Genomic DNA, 22,549 nt, shown 5'->3' on the forward strand with positions numbered 1-22,549 from the left:
AGATGGATTGTCATGGGGAAAAAGATGTGTTGCGCAACAATGTTGGAACGAGTTTTGGCAATACTAGCTACAGATATAATGATATGTATGATGCACATGATGATGATTTTGAGGATTGCAAAGATTTTGATGAAGAATCGAATGTAACTGCAAAAGCAAAAGAATTTTATGAGATGGTAAATACCGCTTCCGAACCAATATAACCAAATAATGCCAATTTTACAACATTGGAGTTTGTAATGGAGTTACTTCGTGAGAAAAATAGGCATAATTGTAGTAATAATGGTTTTGATGACTTGCCACACCTCATTGGATTAGTATTGCCTGATGATCATAAGCTACCCGAGAAGTACTATACTGTACGAAAGATGATTAGAGGATTGAACATGGAGTATGAAAAGATTGATGCTTGTGAGAATGATTGTATGTTATTCTACGAGGAACACAGTGAGAATACCAAGTGTGATAAATACAAAAGAGACCGCTACAAAGTGCAAAAAAATCCTAAAAAATAGAAGATCCCGCGTAAGATCTTGCGTTATTTTCCTATTACCACGAGATTACAGCGTTTATTCATGGCTGAGAAAACTGCAAAATGTATGAGATGGCACCATGATAGAGTTGTTGTTGAAGGTCAATTAAGTCACCCAGCAGATGGAGATAAATGGAAACAATTTGATCGTAGATTTACATGATTTTCAAAGGAGATTAGAAATGTTAGACTCGGACTCTCTACCGATGGATTTGATCCTTTTCGCGATGCTCATGCCAAGGAGTATACTGTATGGCCTGTGGTGATTGTTGTGTATAATCTTTCCCCCTCTATGTGTAATAAGGATCCATACATGTTCATGCCTCTTCTTATTCCCGAACCAACGGATCCTACAAAAGACTTACATGTTTATCTTAGACCGTTATTTGATGAGTTGAAATTATTGTGGCATACCGGGGTGGAAACATATGACATATATTCATGTACAAATGTTATGATGAAGGCTGCACTTTTATGGACAATTAGTGACTTTCCTGCACTTTCCATACTGAGTGGGTGGTCCACTAAGGGTACGTGTTTTATTTTATAAACACACACATGTGCACATATTTTATATAATTTCACATATGTTTATTTATTGAGTTTTTCATATATGTTTTAGGTAATTTGGCATGTCCAGTTTGCATGGGAGAGGTAAAAGCTAAACAACTCAAACATGGTGGTAAATCTACTTTTTATGGCACTTCTCGGTATTTTTTGGAAGCAGATGATCCTCTGAGAAGGAGAACAAGGTTTGGAAGTATTGAGACCCGATCAGTCTGCGCTCGAAATTCAGGATCTTTTGCAAAGACCATGTGCGATCAGATACAATTCCCCCCTCCAGGAAAGTCAACAGAGAGAAAACCAAGGGATTATGGTGTGACACATAATTGGACTCACAGTTCTCCATTTTTTGAGCTTTCATATTGGGAGACACTTAGCCTTCGTCACAACATTGACATTATGCACACTGAAAAGAATATCTTTGATAACATATTCTACATAATTCTTGATGATGGAAAGAAGTCCAAAGATAACACAAAAGCGAGGAACGAATGTAAATAATTTAGTGTACATCATGATTTGTGGATTCAAGATGATGGTACGGAACCACATGCGCCATACGCTCTTTCCAAGGAACAAATTCATAAGTTGTTCAAGTGGATTGAATAATTAAAACTTCCAGATGGGTATGTCTCAAATATATCAAGGTGCGTAAATTAGAAAAAAAATTGCATTCGCGGGATAAAATCACATGACTGTCACGTCTTCATACAGAAGTTGTTGCCTACAGTTTGTCATGACTTACTTCCGAAACATGTAGTTGATCCTATTATTGAGTTGTGCAAGTTTTTTCAAGATTTATGCTCGTCAAACTCAAATACTCAGATTTGGAAAAAATGGAGAAATATATAGTGAGAATAATGTCAAAACTTGAAACTGTCTTCATTCCAGGGTTTTTTGATCTGATGGAGCACTTGCCACTCCATTTAGCTACCGAGTGTAAGTTGGGTGGTCCCGCTAATGGGCGTTGGATGTATTTTGTTGAGAGATACTTGCATAACCTGAAATTGAAAGTTGGAAACAAAGCTCGAGCAGAAGGTTCAATGGCACAACGCTATATTGAGGAGGAAAGTGTACATTTTTGCTCATTATTTTTTGATTCGAAAGTTGTGAATGATCAGTTACATCGAAATGAGGCTCCTCGAAAGTTTCATGATGTCGAATTGTTAGAAGTTTATACATATCTGACACATCCTAGTCTACAAAGTAGAGATAGAAACTTAGAAAATTGTTTATCCATCTTTTGCTTCTGCAGCCTTTTAGGAAAAGGAGGTGTATGATAGATATGTTTCTCCCCTGTATTACCCTCAGGAGGAGTGTGTTCCATAGTTTTCTTCCTTGGTTCCACTTCTGCTTCCTTCTGCACATCTTCTTCAACCACAACTTCATCTTCTGGAACTTGAGATTTCCCGAGGTTTGCAACATTCCCAGACCTCAGTGTAATTTCCTTAACCTGCTCTTTTGCTTCCTTCTTTCCTGGAACTTCTGTGTCACTAGGGAGTGTACCAGGTTGTCGATTTAGCAAGGCATTGGCAATCTGCCCAATTTGATTTTCCAAGGTCTTAATAGGAACCGCTTGGCTCTTGCACATGAGCCTCAACTCCTCCAATTCAGATTTTTAATTAGATTATTACAGTTGGAGTTGTTGTCTTGGTGCATATTGCGGTTGTTGAAAACCAGAAGGGTTAAATTGCTTTGCTGCATACTGCTGATAAGGCTGTTGCACCGCATTTTGATTATTGCTCCAGCTGAAGTCAGGATGATTGCGGCTGTTAGGATGATAGTTGGTTGGAACTGGTTGCTGTGACCTCTGAAAGTTGCTCACGAACTGAGTTAATTCACTAGATATAACACACTGCTCCATCTCATGCGCACCGGCACAAAGCTCACAGACACTAGTGATCTGATTAACTCCATAATTAGCCAAAGAATCCACCTTGCCTTGAGGTAGTCTCTGAGAAGGGTTCTGGTATTTATTAGCAGCCATCAGTTCAATCAACTCATAAGCTTCATCGTAGCTCTTAGCCCATAAGGCTCCACCTGATGCTGCATCAAATATGGGTCTAAATTGTGCTCCCAAGCCATTATAAAAGCAGTTGATAATCATCTAGTCAGGCATCCCATGATGAGGACACTTTCTAAGCATCTCCTTATAACGATCCCAAGCTTCACATAAAGACTCTCCCGATTGCTACACAAATTGAGTAAGAGCGTTTTTTATTGCAGCCAACACTTAGCTTTATCCCTCAGAGAGAATAGGAAAAGCCTCAGTTTAACAACATCTTCAGAAACATTGTTGAATTTGAAAGTGTCGCAGATCTCGATGAAATCTCTAATATGCATGTTGGGATCTTCCATTAGAGAACCCCCAAACTGAACTGAGTTCTGCACCATCTAAAACGTGCTAGCCTTTATTTCAAAAGTGTTAGCCGCGATGGATGGTCTGATAATGCTAGACTGAATATCATTGATCTTCGGTTGAGAGTAATCCATCAAAGCCTTCGGATTCGCTGTTGGTTCTCCCACTGCAATAACAACTTCTTCTTCAACTTTCTCCTCAACAAAAACTTCTTCAACTACTTCCTCCGCTTTATTCAGTGTTCTCTTACGAGATCGAGAACGCGTTAGCATACACGCTCTCTAGAGTACCCGAAACACAACAAGCAAACAAGTAAGTAAAATATCTGAGTCAGTGAACTTTAACGGCCACTGATGTCAAGCACATAAACTAAAAATTAACACCCAGTCCCTGGCATCGGCGCCAAAAACTTTTTAGGATGAAAATACGTGCTAAAATTACACATAAATATACGTGTTCGCAAGTAATATAGAATTCTTTGTAGTTCGTTCCCACAGAGACTGGTTTAGGTTAAGTTTAATTTATGCACTTATGCAACAATGATATGGCTATCGTTCAATGCTAAGACAAATAACAAATTGGGTTTTTGATTAAACTAAGAGAATATACTAATTAACATTAAATAAGAGAATTGAGGTTGAATTACTTATATGAGACAAACATAGGATTCTAACTTCATTAAATACTTTATTCAAAGTTATTGTTCTTAACCTTAGCATGCAATGGTGATGTCAACTAATCAGATAACACAAAATTAGTAAACGCCAACTTTCGTTGTACGAATACCCTACTGTTAGGGCGAAAACACGCGCTAATAATACACGCAAGTATACGTGTTCGCAAGTAATATAGAATACTTTCTAGTTCGTTCCCACAGAGACTCGGACTAATTATTATTCAATTAAACTCACTCACCAATGTATGATTACTTCTCAATGTTAAGACACTGACACTTAGAATTGTTGACTAAATATTAACTACAATTAACTACGTAATTAACCACTTAATTAACAATTCGAATTAACAATGTTAAAACACTCATGAGATCACAACTTCATTACTACTTCCTTCAATAGTTATTGTTATTACCCTTAGCATGAAACAGTGATGATATTAATCGAATAACACGAAACTGATAAAAGCCAACTTTCATTGTACTAATACCATTCTACCAAACATCCACAATTAAGATAGAAGTTGAATAGGCATCAATTATGTTGAGTCCCTATATGTCTACAGAAATTGACAACATAATAATTTAAGCACAAGTTATTCCTTTTGATTACACAGGGCGAATAAAACGGTTAGAGTTACCCACTAATCATGTAACATCCTACATGAACCTATAATAGCATGGCAAGTTCTAAATCTCGAGGTCCACCATCGCTTCACAAGAGATTAACAACCTATCTTATATGTTCGCGACGCACATAAGACGAATATGCACAACCAATACTAGATATCATCCAATCATCACACACTAAGGTATTAAACAACTAACTAAAGAATTCCATAGTAAATCCGTTACGACCCCATGATCACGATTAGCCCATGATAGCACTTATCGTCATCATGGGTTTATATGAAAACATGATAAACAAACACAAGAGAATAATAACTAAACTAATTATATTAAACCAGAGTACGTCACAAAAGTAATAGGTTCAAAGCAAAGAAAACTAGCATCCAACGTTACAACGAAATAAAGAATCACAAGAAAATATGCTTCCTCTTCGTTGCGATGTGCTAAAATGGTCTTCTTCCTTGTCTCCTTCTCTCCTTGCTTAATACAATGATCCACACTTGTGATAACGTCTCTAAATCTACTTATATAATAGTCCCATAAAACTCAGATTACATAGAAGTTGGAAGCCAAACAGAAGTAGAAGTCTTAAAACAATTTATCATTTTTCCCGACCCTACGCGGCCGCTCAGCATAGCTGAGCGGGCGCTCAGGACCCTACTGGAAAATTCCTGAGTTTGCTCCATTTCTTCGCTGTAATCTGCCCCTTTCTTTCCTCTAACAATGCCGAACACATGCCAAGGCTTATTCTTGATGATTACTCCTCCGAAATGCAACTATTACCCTGAAATGCACAAACACTAGAAAAATGCATCAAATACACAAAGTACTTGATTTCAAGACACCAATTTAAGCTATTTTAAGACGTTCTAAGTGGTATAAAATGCCACTTATCAGACCCCCAAACTTAAATCGATGTTTGTCCTCAAGCGTCACAGACTCAAAAATAAATCAAAACATGCATGAATGCAATCTATATGAAATGCAGCGATCCCCCTTACTATGAACAAACCAACCAACTTACAACATCTCAACAAATGCAATTAGGCGACTAAAGATCAATCAAATCATGCCATCTAACATACAGCCAGAAACGTGGTGTGTGTAGATGCTTAACAGATATGCTTCGAAACTAAATCAATTATTATGACTCAACTAACATCAAGGCAATCACATGATTATACAAAGAATAAAAATTCTAGGCACAAAGTGACTTATAACACTACAAGAATTCTGGAGCTTATTACGAAATCATGCTTTTATTCATAACAGCAATGCTTATTTGACCGTGCAATAAGTGAGGTCCACAAAAGACTTATACAATGGTATCCATGTAGCGAGCGTTAGGTTAGCGGATCCCAGACTCTAAAAGCCTTAGGTCACTAGGCACAAAGTCCCCTAAGAACTTAATAACTCGAATACCAAAGAGCCCACTCGTGATCAATTATGCATAAACACATACTCTTTTTTTTCCTTTTTTCTATATTTTTTCTTTTTCTTTTTTTTAAAAAAATTTCTGAGCAAGTGCGTTTCGCTCCATCTTGCTCAACCCTAGACTACTCGCATAACATGCGAGCCGGCTACTAGCCATTTGACGCCTAGCCACAATTAGCAACAAATTCCATTTTTACTCCATTTTTTCTTTTTCATGCCTTTATCACTAAGAACCTATTATCAAATTCTAAGCATAATAATTAGATTAACCTCGAAAACAATCAGATCATAACAACAATCTAGTCCTTCAGCATTCTCTAAGACTTAGTGAAAATACAAGTGTTTCTAGCATGCATATCAACCTACATGACTCGACATTACTTTAACGCCATCACTACACTCACATCAACATCATAAATTGGTCAGTAAATCATCACAAAAAGGATCATGGCATATGCATGAGCTATATGATATGATAAACAAATAAAGCTATAAAATAAATAAAAAAAACTATATGGCAAAAATTATGCAACTATATGAACTAAACTATCATAAATATGCAGCTATATGACACACACACAAAATATTCCTTAACTACCACCCACAAACTTAAAATCTTCACTGTTCCCAGTGAAGGTAGTAGAAAGGAATACAGGGTATACCTACTCGGAGTCATCATCATCATCACCCTTAGTGGGTGGAGTATCAGGCGGCGGGTATGCAGAGTCCTCACCAAAAACTGGCCACTGGATGTCAGCTCCAAGGCCCCGAAAAGCAGTCCCTAATGCAAGGGTGAGCTCCTGAGCAAACCTGCTCTACGTCTCGTACATGGCATCCATCCGTCGTGACAGCCTCCTATACTGGGCATCAGCCATCCCAGTACCCTCCTGAGCTCTCGAAGAACCAGCCTCATCACGCCTAGGCCTAGCCATAGTAGCACCTCGTGGTGGACGCCCTCTTGGAAGATGATAACCCGGCCCATGCTCCTCGGGCTCACCACCGGTCCACTCCTGCATCCCATTCAGAGTCCCAGAATCAATCGGAGCGGCCGGCAACTGCAACTGCTCATGAGACGGCCAGTTCACTCCCACTGCTCGGCAAAGCTTCGTGACCGTGGATGCATAAGGGATGTTCATGTGCTTAGCTCCCCTCAAAAACTTCAGAATTCCTTGGTAGATAAACTCACCAAGGTCCACATAGTACTCCTCATTCAAAATTCCCCACAACAACTGTGCTCTCTCAACTGTGACCTCATGTGCATGCGAAGAAGGCAGAATATTAGTACAAATAAACGCATTCCATGCACGGGCATACCTGTTCATTGCGATCACCGGAAAGTGACGATACTCATTAATTCCAGTCTTGAAGGTCCAAACTGTGCCCGGCCTACAGAGAGTAGCACAAATCAAATCCAAGTCAAAATCCTCAGCAGTCTTCTCATTTCAGTTCTCCTCATCGGGCTTCCTCTCTCGCTGCCCAATCACACGGCGAATCGTCGCTGGGTGATAATAAACCGTCAGCCCTCGGACCACAGAAAAACCATTCTTCTCGGCCTTCGCGTTCGCATAGAACTCGCGAACCACGCTCATCGGTACTGCTTCAGGTGACTCACAAAAAGCTATCTACCCCTTCTCAGCAATCATCGGTAGCAACTCACCATCCCTCCCCGATGGTAAAAACCCCCTCTCCTTCAGAATCGGCTTCCCCAAAAGCCTAGTGTACTCCTCCTCCACAGCTCTGTCATTCAACCGAGGCCTCGCAGCAGTACCCCTCGATGAATCAGCAGTAGGGATTATGCTGCTGCTATCTATAGTCCTTGCTCTCTTGGGTGCCATTGAATCTGAATAAAAGTGCTTGAGAATAGTGTTTTTGTGTTTGGGAGAGAGTTTGAGTGTAGAAAGTGTGTGGGAGATGTATGGGATAGGTGTATGTATATATAGGGTATGGATTAGGTTAAAATTAGATTAGGAGTGGGTTTGAGGGATAAAATTATGAGATAATGGGAAAAGAAATCGTGGGTAATGGGGCTGTAATTTATTTTTTTGATTTTCTGATTTTTTTGGATTTTTTATGAACTTAAAAAAAATTCTCACAGTCGACCCCTGAGCGGTCGCTCAGCAAAGCTGAGCGGGCGCTCAGGGGGTCTCTGGAAAATAAATTTTGAGCCCGGTTTTTCTGATTTTTTTGTGGTTTTGGATAGGTTATTAACTTCTAAGGGTCCCTGTAACAACAAATCATGGGTTGCCTCCCACGCAGTGCTTCTTTTTCGTCATTAGCTTGACGTTGCGTACCTTCCTCAAGTTGACAATAAAACGGCACTAACCACTTCTCGGTTTGCCGTGTCCCCATAGTAGTGCTTCAAACGCTGACCATTAACCTTGAATGCTTGGTCCAGATCATTCTCAAAAATCTCCACCGCTCCATGTGGAAACACAGTTTTGACAATAAAAGGTCCAGACCACCTTGATTTCAACTTCCCAGGAAAAAGTCGGAGACGAGAGTTGAATAAGAGAACTTGTTGCCCTAGCACGAATAACTTAGGATGTAGCTTCCTATCATGCCACCTCTTCACCTTTTCCTTGTACATTTTGTTATTCTCGTACGATTGGAGTCGAAATTCATCAAGTTCATTAAGCTGAAGCATTCTCTTCTTACCAGATGCATCTAAATCCAGGTTCAACTTTTTCAACGCCCAATAGGCCTTATGCTCAAGCTCCGTAGGTAAATGACATCCCTTACCATACACCAGTTGAAACGGGGACATACCAAGTGGAGTTTTGTATGCTGTTCTGTAAGCCCAAACAGCTTCCAAGCTTTAAAGACCAATCCTTCCTTGACGGACAAACAACCTTCTCTAGAATGCGCTTGATCTCTCTGTTAGACACTTCCGCTTGACCATTTGTTTACGGATGATAGGCAGTAGCAACTCGATGATTTACATTATAATGCTGCATCATAGAAGTGAACTTACGGTTGCAGAAATGCGACCCTTCATCACTTACGATTACCCGAGGCGTTCCAAACCTCGTGAAAATCTGCTTATGAAGAAAATTCAACACTGCCTTTGCATCATTTATCGGTAGAGCTTTGACTTCTACCCATTTTGAGACATAATCGACTGCCAGCAAGATGTACTGATTATTGTAGGATGAGATAAAAGGCCCCATGAAATCGATTCCCCAAACATCAAAGATCTCGACTTCAAGCATCACATTTAACGGCATCTCATCTTTTCTCATCAAATTTCCCACTCTTTTGCAACGATCACACCTTAAAACAAACTGATGAGCATCCTTAAACAAAGTAGGCCAGAAAAAACCTGCTTGTAGAATACGTGCTACCGTCTTCTCACCACCATAATGCCCACCATAAACTGTGGAGTGGCAGTCTCGTAATATCCCCTCCGTCTCACAGAACGGGATACATCTTCTGATGATCTGGTCAGCTCCCTGTCTAAACAAATATGGTTCATCCCACATATACCACTTCACCTCATGCAGAAACTTCTTCTTTTGAGCTGAGGTCAAATTAGGAGGCATTATATTGCTGACAAGATAGTTTAAAATATCTGCAAACCATGACTCTTCCTCCTGAACTGCGAACAACTGCTCATTCGGAAAAGATTCGTTGATCAATGTCTTATCCTGTGAAGTAGACTCGGGATTCTCCAATCTAGAGAGATGGTCAGCTACTTGATTCTCAGTACCTTTTCGATCCTTGATCTCTAACTCAAATTCCTGAAGTAAGAGCACCCAACGAATGAGTCTCGGCTTCGAATCCTTCTTGGAAACCAAATAGCGAATGGCCGCATGATCAGTGAATACTGTCACTTTTGTCCCAAGTAGATAGGATCGAAATTTCTCGAAACCAAAGACTATAGCCAAGAGCTCCTTCTCAGTAGTGGTGTAGTTCATTTGGGCCCCATTTAAGGTCTTACTAGCATAGTAGACCACATGAAAGAGATTATTCTTGCGCTGCCCAAGAACTGCACCTACCGCATAATCACTTGCATCACACATCATCTCAAAAGGCTCTGTCCAATCCGGTGTTGTAATAATTGGCGCAGTGATTAAACTCTTCTTCAAAGTCTCGAATGCCGTCAAACATTCATCATCAAATTTGAAAGGCACATCTTTCTCAAGCAAGTTGCACAACGGCTTAGATATCTTTGAAAAGTCCTTGATGAACCGCCGATAAAAACACGCATGACCAAGAAAACTACGGATTCCTTTCACAGAAATAGGTGGTGGAAGATTTTAAATGACTCCCACCTTGGCTTTATCCACCTCAAGACCCTTTCTAGAGACCTTATTCCCAAGAATAATGCCTTCACGCACCATAAAATGACATTTTTCCCAATTGAGCACCAAATTAGTTTCCACACACCTTTTGAGCACGGCACGAAGATTATTCAAACATTCATCATACGAATGTCCAAAGACGGAGAAGTTGTCCATGAACACCTCAACATTATTCCCACTCATGTCAGAGAATATAGCCATCATACATCTCTGAAAAGTGGCCGGTGCGCCACATAACCCAAACGAAACTCTACGAAAAGCAAACGTGCCAAATGGACAAGTGAAGGTAGTCTTTTCTTGATCCTCTGGTGCAATACAAATCTGATTATACCCTGAGTAGCCATCCAGAAGACAATAATACTCATGACCAGCCAACCTGTCAAGCATCTGATCAATAAATGGAAGAGGGAAGTGATCTTTCCTCGTGGCCTTGTTCAACTTTCGGTAATCCATGCATACTCTCCATCATGTAACTGTTCGAGTGGGGATGAGCTCATTCTTCTCATTTGCTACCACGGTGATACCTCCTTTCTTAGGCACACATTGTACGGGGCTCACCCAAGAACTGTCAGAAATAGGATAAATGATGCCTGCATCCAGCCATTTCAGAATTTATTTCTTCACCACCTCCTTCATGATAGGATTAAGTCTGTGCTGCTGCTTAATAGTTGGCTTACTACCCTCCTCTAGCAGAATCTTATGCATACAATATGAAGGGCTGATCCCTTTGATATCTGCGATGGTCCATCCAATAGCTGATTCGAATTCTCTCAAAATCCTTAAGAGCTTGTCTTCCTCACTACCTGAAAGGTCAGATGCAATAATAACAGGTAAAATAGATGCATCACCTAAAAAAGCATACCTCAAGTGTTCAGGTAATGGCTTGAGCTCCAAGGTAGGTGCTTCCTCAATCGATGGTTTGAGCTTTCATTCAGCATTCTTGAGGTCAGAAGTACCAAGAGATTCAAACGGCATGTCCATCTTTCGCCTCCAGGGAGAAGCATTCAGATATTATAATTGCTCGTTGCCATCTTCATCATCACTGTCAAAATCCCCCACTAAGGCCTTTTCTAATGCATCAGACATTAGCATATGATCGAGTTCTAAAGTAACCGCAGAATCAATCACATCCACTTTTAAGCACTCCTCATCTTCTGTAGGGAATTTCATTGTTTTGAATACATTGAAGGTCATATCCTGATCCTGCACCTGCATCGTAAGTTCACCTTTCTGCACATCTATCAAGGTACGGCCAGTAGCCAAGAAAGGTCTTCCCAAGATTATGGGAATCTTCTTATCTTCCTCGAAATCCAGAATAACAAAGTCTGCAGGAAAGAAGAGCTTATCCACCTTGACTAGCACATCCTCCACTATGCCCCTTGGGTAAGTAATAGAACGATCAGCCAATTGTAGAGACATGTAGGTGGGTTTTGGATCAGGCAAATCCAACTTTTTAAAGATCGACAACGGCATCAGATTGATGCTTGCTCCCAAATCACAAAGGCACTTGTCAAACGACAATTTGCCAATGGTGCAAGGAATGGTGAAGCTACCTGGATCTTTAAGCTTTGGAGGTAACTTTTGCTGCAGCACAACGCTGCATTCTTCCGTTAGAGCAACGGTCTCAAGGTCATCCAGTTTCATCTTCCTTGAAAGAATACTCTTCATAAACTTCGCATAACTAGGCATTTGCTCCAGAGCCTCAATGAAAGGTATATTGATGTGAAGTTTCTTGAACACCTCCAGAAACTTACCGAACTGCTTATCCAGCTTTTGTTATTGCAATCTCTTAGGGAAAGGTGGTGGATGATAGAGCTGTTTCTCCCCTGTATTACCCTCAGGAAGAGCGTGTTCAATAGTAGTCTTCCTTGGTTCCGCCGCTTTCTCCTTTTGCTTAGCTTCTTCATCTCTAACTTCAGCTTCTCCTTCTTTTGTCTTTTCAGCATCAACAACTTTCCCAGACCTTAAGGTAATAGCCTTGACTTGCTCTTTAGCTTCCTTCCTTCTTGGTACTTCCGTGTCACTGGGAAGTGTTCCAGGTTGACGATTGAGCACTGCATTGGCTATTTGACCGATTTGATTTTCCAAGGTCTTGATAGAAACCGCCTGACTCTTGCATAACAGCTTAAGTTCCTCAAAATCAGCACTAGTAGGTGCAGCTGCACTTCCCTATTGAGGATATGATTGCCTTTGAGCATATTGCTGCTGTTGCTGGAATCCAGGTAGATTGAACTGTTTACTCACACCTTGCTGATATGGTGGCTGAATAGCATTCTGATTATTACCCCAGCTGAAATTTGGATGATTTCTGTTGTTAGGATGATAAGTAGCTGGCACAGGCTGCTGTTGTCACTGATAATTGTTCACATACTGAACAGACTCATTGACAAGAGAACACTGATCCGTAGCATGAGAACCTGCACAAAGCTCACAGACCATAGCTATTTGATTAACTCCATATGTAGCTAGAGAATCGACCTTCATAGATAGCGCTTGGAGCTGCGCTGCAATAGTAGTGGCTGCATCGACTTCCAGAATACCTGCTACTTTCCCAGGCATCATCCTCTGAGTTGGATTTTGATGCTCATTTACAGCCTAGTCTCGATAAGATTATAAGCCTCATTATAGATTTTGGCCCACAAGGCGCCTCCAGCTGCTACATCAAGCATGGACCGAGATTGGGCCCCCAAACCATTATAGAAACCAGTGATCACCATCCAATCGGGCATTCCATGATGTGGACACTTTCTCAACATTTCCTTGTAGCGTTCCCAAGCTTCGCACATAGATTCTGTAGGTTGTTGCGCAAACTGAGTAAGAGCACTCCGCATAGCAGCAGTCTTTGCCATCGGATAAAACTTCACCAGAAACTTTTACGCAAGATCTTGCCAAGTAGTGATGGACCCAGCTGGTTCAGAATATAACCAGTCCTTAGCTTTGTCCCTCAATGAGAATGGGAAAAGCCTCAGATTGATAGCCTCATCAGTCATGCCATTATACTTGAAAGTACTGCAGATCTCGACAAAATTCCTTATGTGCATGTTGGGGTCTTCAGTCGCAGCTCCTCCAAAAGAAACAGAATTCTGCACCATCTGAATGGTGCCCGGCTTGATTTCAAAGGTGTTAGCTTGAATAGCCGGATGAAGAATGCTTGACTGAATGTCATCAATTTTAGGCCGAGAAAAGTCCATAAGAGCTGGATCGGCCTGAACAATACGATCACCCATGATTACTGGTTCTTTCCACTTCCTGAATCTGAATCTTCAAAATCTATCTTCTCCGGAATATCAAGAACTTCGTCTGTCTCTTCAGCTGTATCTAAAGTCCTCTTGCGAGTACGAGAACGAGTTTACATAAACGCTCGCTAAAGTACCTGAAACACAACCAGAAATAATAAGTAACAAATACGTCTTAATCACTGAGTCCTAATGACCAATGATGGTAAGTACATAAACTAAACAAATACGCCGAGTCCCCGGCAGCGGCGCCAAAAACTTGTAAGGGCGAAAACACGCGCTAATAATACACGCAAGTATACGCGTTCGCAAGTAATATAGAATACTTTCTAGTTCATTCCCACAGAGACTCAGACTAATTATTGTTTAATTAAACTCACTCACCAATATATGATTACTTCTCAATGTTAAGACACTAACACTTAGAATTGTTGACTAAATATTAACTACAATTAACTACATAATTAACCACTTAATTAACACTTCGAATTAACAATGTTAAAACACTCATGAGATCACAACTTCATTACTACTTCCTTCAATAGTTATTGTTATTACCCTTAGCATGCAACAGTGATGATATTAATCGAATAACACGAAACTGATAAAAGCCAACTTTCATTGTACTAATACCATTCTACCAAACATCCACAATTAAGATAGAAGTTGAATAGGCATCAATTATATTGAGTCCCTATATGTCTACAGAAATTGACAACATAATGATTTAAGCACAAGTTATTCCTTTTGATTACATAGGGCAAATAAAATGTTTAGAGTTACCCACTAATCATGCAACATCTTACATGAACCTATGCTAGCATGGCAAGTTCTAAATCTCGAGGTCCACCATCGCTTCACAAGAGATTAACACCCTATCTTATATGTTCGCGACGCACATAAGACGAATACGCACAACCAATACTAGATATCATCCAATCATCACACACTAAGGTATTAAACAACTAACTAAAGAATTTTATAGTAAATTCGTTACGACCCCATGATCACGATTAGCCCATGATAGCACTTATCGTCATCATGGGTTCATATGAAAACATGATAAACAAACACAAGAGAATAATAACTAAATTAATTATATTAAACCAGAGTACGTCACAAGAGTAATAGGTTCAAAGCAAAGAAAACTAGCATCCAACGTTACAATGAAATAAAGAATCACAAGAAAATATGCTTCCTCTTCATTGCGATGTGCTAAAACGGTCTTCTTCCTTGTCTCCTTCTCTCCTTGCTTAATACAACGATCCACACTTGTGAAAACGTCTCTAAATCTACTTATATAGTAGTCCCATAAAACTCAGATTACATAGAAATTGGAAGCCAAACAGAAGTAGAAGTCTTAAAACAATTTATCTTTTTTCCCGACCCTGCGCGGCCGCTCAGCATAGCTGAGCGAGCGCTCAGCTTTCTGCGCGGCCGCTCAGCATAGTTGAGCGGGCGCTCAGGACCCTACTGGAAAATTCCTGAGTTTGCTCCGTTTCTTCGCTGTAATCTGCCCCTTTCCTTCCTCTCGCAATGCTGAACACATGCCAAGGCTTATTCTTGATGATTACTCCTCCGAAATACAACTATTACCCTGAAATGCACAAACACTAGAAAAACGCATCAAATACATAAAATACTTGATTTCAAGACACCTATTTAAGCTATTTTAAGACATTCTAAGTGGTATAAAATGCCACTTATCACCTACTATCAGACATCCACAATAGAGATAGAAGCTGAATAGTCACCAATTATGTTGAGACCCTATATGTCTATAGAATTTGACAACATAAAGGTTTAATGTGCAAATTATCTATCGTGATTATACAGGGCAAGTAAGATGGTTAAAATTACATATGAATCATGCATAATGAATACATGAACCTATGCTAGCATGGCAAGTTCTAAATCTCTATATTCATTATTTCTTCAATAAAGATTAACACGCTATCTTATAAGTTCGCGACGCTCATAAGACGAATAAGCACAACCAATACTAGGATATCATATAATCACCACACACTAAGATATCGAAACAAATTAACTATTGAAATCCATAAGTAAATCCGTTAGAACCCCGCGATAAAGATTAGTTCATAACCGAAATCATCACCATGGGTTCCGATGAAAGCATGGTATAATAAAATAAGTCTTTATAAACTGAATAAATCATCAAAGTATGTTAACAAGAGTATTAGGTTCAGCAATAAAGAAAATGAGCATCCAAGATTACAACTTAAGCAAAAAATCACAAGTAAAAACAAGTTTTTCTTCTCCTTTATTGAATTTGTGCTCCTAGGTCTTCTCGCCGTCTTCTCCTTGCTCTATGTTATGAAAAATGTCTTTAAAGAGTCTTTATATAGTAGCCCAAATCGTCCAAAAGCCCAACAGATCACACTTCTATTCAATTTAGGAATCTCAGAATTCGACTCGGCATGGCCGCTATGTGAAGCGGCGCGACCGCCCTGACATTCTGTAAACCGAGCGCGACCGCTCTGGACTTGGGTGCGGCCTCCCTGTGCTTCTGCTAAAACTTAATTTTCTTGCTTTCTTTTGCTGGTTTCTTCGCGCATTTGACCGAGGCTCCATCCTAACACTCTTCTAGCATAAAAATAATGTAAAAACCTTTCCTTCTTCCGATTACTCCCTGAAATGCAAAACACTACAAAAATACATCAAATACACAAATAACTTGAGTACAAAACACCAATTCGAGCCTTTATAAAGCGTTCTTAAGTGGACATAAATGCCACTTAACAACAAGTCAAATGTCCATATAGAGAACTGAAGATATCAATAAGTCAAATTCTACATGTAGAGAACTGGAGATATCGACAAGTCAAAAAGTCTACTTATAAAGAACTAGAGATATCGACAAGTCATTCTACTTGTAGAGCTCTAGAGACCTCGACGAGTCATAAAACCTATCGAGAAGTGGAGATATCGATAAGTTATTTCACTTATCGATATGTGGCATCTCTACACAATAGAGGAGATCTCGACAGACAGCTTCATAATTCAGAATACAGACAACTCAAAGATCCAAGATTAACAGTCAACAAAAAATTCTATCACTGAATTGGAAAGCCTAAAAATGCAGCTTGAAGAATGTAAGATCAAGGGCCATGATTAACTGGACAAAGAAGGATCACAGATGTAGTAGATAATACACAAATATGCTACACTAGAAATAGAAACAGACAAATGAGCTTTAGAAAATGTGTTGGTCTATTTAGTGCAAATTCTGTAAACTGTTAATGTTGATCTATAAAATATGCCACGGGTCCTTAGTTTAGTAGTAACAAACAGATCTAGAAAATCTTGTATTCTCTCAAGAGAAGTGGCTGAGTTCTTATTTTCAAGAACACATATTTGTAGCACAAACAAATTTGATTTAATACAAATCAAGTGAGTTTTTGATAAATTACTTGTGTCCTAATATTTAGTCTTTTCTCATTGCAAATTTATCTAGCTATTAAGTTCTAAGAGCCACAAACATTCAATGTTAATCAAGAAAATAAGAAAACACATTCAACCCACCTTGTATTGCACTTCATACCTAACAGAAACCCTGTTAGATATATTTGAGATGTCATGTCTAATATAATTTGTGTTTAGTTTTCAGAACTTAACAACAGGACAAATCATGACTTACTGGAAGTCAGAACTTAATATCAGAACTTAAGGTCATATCAAAACTTAAGTGTGGGAAGACTTTCATTTAAGGAAGGAAGCTGATTTACAGTAGAAGATCAAAACTAAAACTAAAGAAGATATGCATGGAAAGAGTTAGAAGACTGGAAGACTTGTAGAAGATATTTGATTGATATATTTTAGGAGACAGAATTATATTCCATATCAATTAGAAGTTATCTTGTAATTGTGTAGTATATAAACACAGACTTAGAGTTTACACTATATGTGTTATCATTATCGAGAAGATTATACATTGTAACCTAGCAGCTCTTAGTGATATTTGTTTATCACTGAGAGAGAACAACAATTCTTATTGTAACAGAGTTTATTCAATATACTTGATGTTTGTTACATACTTGTGTTAAATCGATTTGATTGTATTAACACTGTATTCAACCCCCTTCTACAGTGTTATGTGACCTAACAATTGGTATCAGAGCTTATCTGTTAACACACATACAGTAAAGATCCAAACAATCATGTCTGAAGAAGCACAAACTCCAACCAATCCCACCAAAACTGAAGAAACTCAAAAGACTCAAACCCACAGTCGATATGAGACTGTTAGGGTTCCCATACTGAGACCTTCTGAGTATCCCATATGGAAAGTGAAGATGGCTATGTTTCTGGAAGCTACAGATCCAGAATACCTTGACAGAATTAATGAAGGACCACATAAACCAAGCTCTCTGTTGTAGTTCCTGATCAACCAGCAAAGACCATACCAAAGGAGAAAGGTGAGTACACAGCTGAAGACATCTCATCTATTGCCAAGGATGCAAGGGTAAGGCATTTGCTGCATAGTGCCATTGATAATGTCATGTCAAACAGGGTAATTAATTGCAAAACTGCAAAGGAGATATGGGATGCTTTGGAGACAAGATGTTAGGGAACTGATGCAATCAAGAAGAACAGGAGGACTATACTCACTCAAGAGTATAAGCACTTTGACTCAAAAGCTGATGAGTCTCTAACTGACTTATATGACAGGTTTGTCAAACTCTTGAATGATCTGTCACTGGTGGACAAGGAATATGATCTTGAAGATTCAATTCTAAAATTCCTTTTAGCTCTTCCTGAAAATTGGGATTTGAAGTCTACTACCATAAGAGACAACTATGACCTTACTGAAACTACTCTTGATGAAATTTATGGTATGCTCAAGACTTATGAACTTGAGATGGATCAAAGGAGCAAGAGGCAAGGAAGAAAGTCAAAGACAGTTGCTCTTAAAGTTGAGGAGGAATCTCCTAAAGTGGCTGCCTCAAAAAGGGGCAAAGGAAAGGCTCTCATCATAAAGTCTAATTCAGAGTCATCATTTCTGATGATGATGATTCAGAAACTGAAAGTTTACCTGAAATAGATGTTGATGCAGAGATGATGCAACTGTGTGCTCTTATGGTGAAGGGTATCACAAAGATAGCCTACAGGAAATTCAGAAAGGGAAAGAAGTTTTCCGAGAAAGGTGTAAGTTCTGATAAGAAAGGGTTCAGAAAGTCTGAAGGCAAGGGAGGAAAGTCTGATAGAGGAGACAACTCAAATGTCAAATGCTACAACTGTGATGAAAGAGGCCACATGTCTCCTGAATGCAAGAAAGGAAAAAGTGACAAAGGCAAGACACTTCTCACAAAGAATAAAAGCTGGACAGACACTTCAGATTCTGAACATGAGGTGAACTATGCCCTGATGGCAAATGCTGATAGCAGCCCTGAAACTGCTGAATTGAAGGTACCTCAAACAACTTATGTTTTTCATACGGATGATATTACTGAGTTGAGATCATATCTTAAAACCATATTTATTAGTTATAGAGATCAGACTTTAACATGTGAAAGATTAACATCTGAAAATCTTGCTTATAAAAAGAGAAATTATTATTTAGAAAAGGAGTTAGTTTTTCTTCATCAAACTAAGAAAGAAAAAGATGATGCTTTATATGTTAGAGATGAAGTGTTAAAATTGAATAAATCTCTAAAAGCTGACTTAGAAAAGGAAAGAGAGATTATCAGAACTTAGACTAACTCTGGCAAAACAACTCGGAATTTATTAAGCAGTGGAAACTGGAAAGAGGGCTTAGGTTATGGAGATGATAAAAGTGAAAAAGGAACTGAACAAATTGAGCCAATTGTTGTTAAACAGACTACTAAGCCAAAGGTAAATCCTATTAAGTTTGTAGCAAAAACTGTAAAGTCTGATTCTGAAAAGATGAAAGAGTTTGTGACATAATTCAAAGATAAGTCAACTTTTGACAAATTAAAACATGATAAACCAGCTGAAGTCAACATAGGCTTAATGACTAAGAAGCAGCTTAAGCATAAGCTGAAAGAGATTAGGAATGTCAACAAGGTAAAGGAAGCACAGGTTCATGCATCAGAACCTGTGATAGTTGAAGCTGAAACTCTGGTTTTTCAGAAAAGAACAGAAGCTGAAGGGTCAACTCATCAGGTAAATGCTAAAGCTCAAAGTTCTGATACTTTGAAGAGAAAGAGAACTGCTAGTTCTGATGCTCAAGCAACTCCTTCACTAGTAAGGAGATTGAAGAAAATGAGGGCTAAGAGACATGTGGCTAAGCCTCCATCAGAAGATATTGAAGAAGCTGAGGAAGGGGATCAGGAATCTCTGATCTCAAAAGAGCCAATTATCATTGAAGCCCTTCCAGAAACAAAAGACACTGTTCAGGATACAGTGGTTACACCTCCAATCTCTCCTCTTCATGAAGATGTTACAGTTGAAGATTCAGGCTTAAGTCCTGAAATTGACATCAATAGGCTGCACATTCCTACTATTCTTTATTTGGAAGCTCCTACAATAGCTCAACCATCTACAGAAAATTCTCCAACCTTAAATTCTGATGCTGAGATACTATCTACACCAATTCTGGATCAAGAACCTGAAGATCATAATTTAGATGAAGTTGAATCAGAAACTCTTATAGCCTCACACACTGTTGTGTTATCAGAGGATAATGAGTCTTCTTCAAGCTTCGGAGACAGTGTTTCAGTACATACTCTGAATCCTGTACTTGGAAAGGAAGCATTGTTATTCCCAAGGAACTAACAATGAGATTTACAGAAGGGGGGTTGAATGTAAATCTCAAAACTTTTTCAAGTTTTGAGCAGTTTTAAAAGCTAAGTGTATGATGAACATATGTGTGTGAATTGCTTTAAGCAAGTGCAGACAGATGTATATTCAAAACAAAAATGTAAAGAACATAGAGGCTTTAAAAACTTTTCTGGTGGATTTGTTGTTCCACCAGAGATGTGTATTTCAGAAAATTTGTGATACAAAGAATTTTTCACAGCTGCTTCCTAGTACAAACTAGATGATTTTCTCTCTTAATTTTTCTAAACAGCTCTTGAAAATTCACACCCAATTACTAGCTGCAACTTGGTTTATATATCACCAAGTATTTCAAGTGAAGACAAAGATAAAATACAATTATAAAATAGTTCTTCACATGTTTCTTCTTCATTTCTCTATCCAATGCAATCTAAGATAATATGTGAATCTTTGAATACTTCCTTGTTTGCACCAGAATGGAAATGCTGCTTTTTCTTGATTCCTCCAAGAGGCTACCGAATTCCAATTATCTCTGTCAACCCATGTGCCTCTGTCAGCTTATGAATTATCACTATCAACTGCTATGGAACTGAGCATCCATTGAAGCTTTCATCCGTTGGTGGCTTTATCCTTTGATGCTCTTATCAGTTGATGCTTTAGCAGTTGAAGCTTTATCCGTTGATGCACTCATCCGTTGATGGATGTTATCCGTTGAAGCTTTAGAGACATCCGTTGAGGCTTTGTTTCTCATCCGTTGAAGGTCTTTAATTTACCAGTTGATACTACTTCATTTATACAAAATTACAAGGCATGAAATATTTACAGTTAGCCCTCCTATTTGCATATCCACTAGTAATCAACATGACTTATAATTTCCTACAACTTCTAAGAATTATAACTCATTTATAAAGACTGAAATGTGCTACAATACTAAACTTATTTCTAAGTAAAGCTACTCCATCAACGGATAGCCAAAGTGGTCTTATCCGTTGAGGCTACAAACACTAGATTTCTACTTAAGTGTTTTGTTTAACTTATCATCAAACTAATACACATATATTCCTAACAAGCTTTGGTCAAGAAATTTGTTGAATAAGCTGCATCTGTTCCTTGGGAAGAAACTCGCAGGGGAGTTGAGTGGACCAAGAAGTGGAATGAATCAGATTTTATTCCAAGCACCAATGTTCTGACAGAGCATGTGTCAAAAGCTGATGAGTTATTGACAAATTCTGATTTCAAGACTCAACTCAAGGTTACAGCTCTGAGTACAAGAAGTCTTCATGGTCTACATTCCATTACTCATGCTAAGGTTGATACACTAAAAGAAACTGCTAATAAGCTAGATATGTAGATCAAGCTTGACAAGAACAGGTATATCAAACCTACACTTGAGAAAATAGAAGCAATTGGGAAAATTCAAGAGAAGCAACAGGCCCAAATCTCTGAGGTTCTGGAAAATCAAGCTTCTCAACAGGCTCAATTGAATGATATTCAATCTTTAGTGGAACTTCTTCTCTCACTCCTACTATCAGATGATGCCAAAAAGGGGGAGAAGATAGTTAAGTCCAAATGCTCAAATGATCAAATACTGAAGAAGAAAGATGATGAAGCTGATGACCAGGGAAACCCAGCAAGGGTAGAGGTCAAATTCAAAGTAAAGGGCAGAGCAGCAAGGTTTCTTCTAGAAAACTAATCACTGAAGCAAGCAAATCTTCTACTCAAAAGAAGACAAGTTCTGAAGCTGCTCAAACTCAAAATCTGATAGCAAGTACCGATACTCAAAATCTAATATCAAGTTCTGAGGAGCAAAGTCTGATGACAAAGCCTGATGTTCTGATACAAGGTGGAAGTCAAGATTCTCAAAAGTTCATACAAACTTTGAAGCTCAAGGGGAAGCAGACTAGAGTCTACTACAAAGATCCCAAGATTCAGGAATGGATTTAAAAAATCTCAAGGAGGAAGAAGCTAGATTTAAAGCTGAAAAGAAAAATCTAAAGCCAAAAGCTTTGTTGCAAAGAAACCTCCAAGGCCTAAGAAAAAAGGCATAGTGATCAAAGA

At 38.9% G+C, this 22,549-nt stretch overlaps 1 protein-coding gene and 1 non-coding gene across 2 annotated transcripts; both read left to right on the forward strand.

Annotated features, from left to right (window-relative positions):
* The first annotated feature begins 239 nt into the window (after positions 1-239).
* Positions 240-2,359, forward strand: LOC141707765 (uncharacterized). The gene is made up of 5 exons (XM_074511115.1): positions 240-491; positions 705-1,062; positions 1,155-1,589; positions 1,988-2,302; positions 2,352-2,359. The coding sequence occupies exons 1-5, from the start codon at positions 240-242 to the stop codon at positions 2,357-2,359; spliced, it is 1,368 nt and encodes a 455-aa protein (XP_074367216.1).
* An 854-nt stretch (positions 2,360-3,213) lies between these two features.
* Positions 3,214-3,320, forward strand: LOC141680295 (small nucleolar RNA R71). Its single transcript, XR_012558304.1, has one exon. It is a non-coding gene; the product is annotated as a small nucleolar RNA R71 (small nucleolar RNA).
* The last annotated feature ends 19,229 nt before the right edge of the window (positions 3,321-22,549 follow it).

This window comes from Apium graveolens, chromosome 1, assembly GCF_009905375.1.
Source record: "Apium graveolens cultivar Ventura chromosome 1, ASM990537v1, whole genome shotgun sequence".
In the NCBI taxonomy this organism is placed as follows: domain Eukaryota; kingdom Viridiplantae; phylum Streptophyta; class Magnoliopsida; order Apiales; family Apiaceae; genus Apium; species Apium graveolens.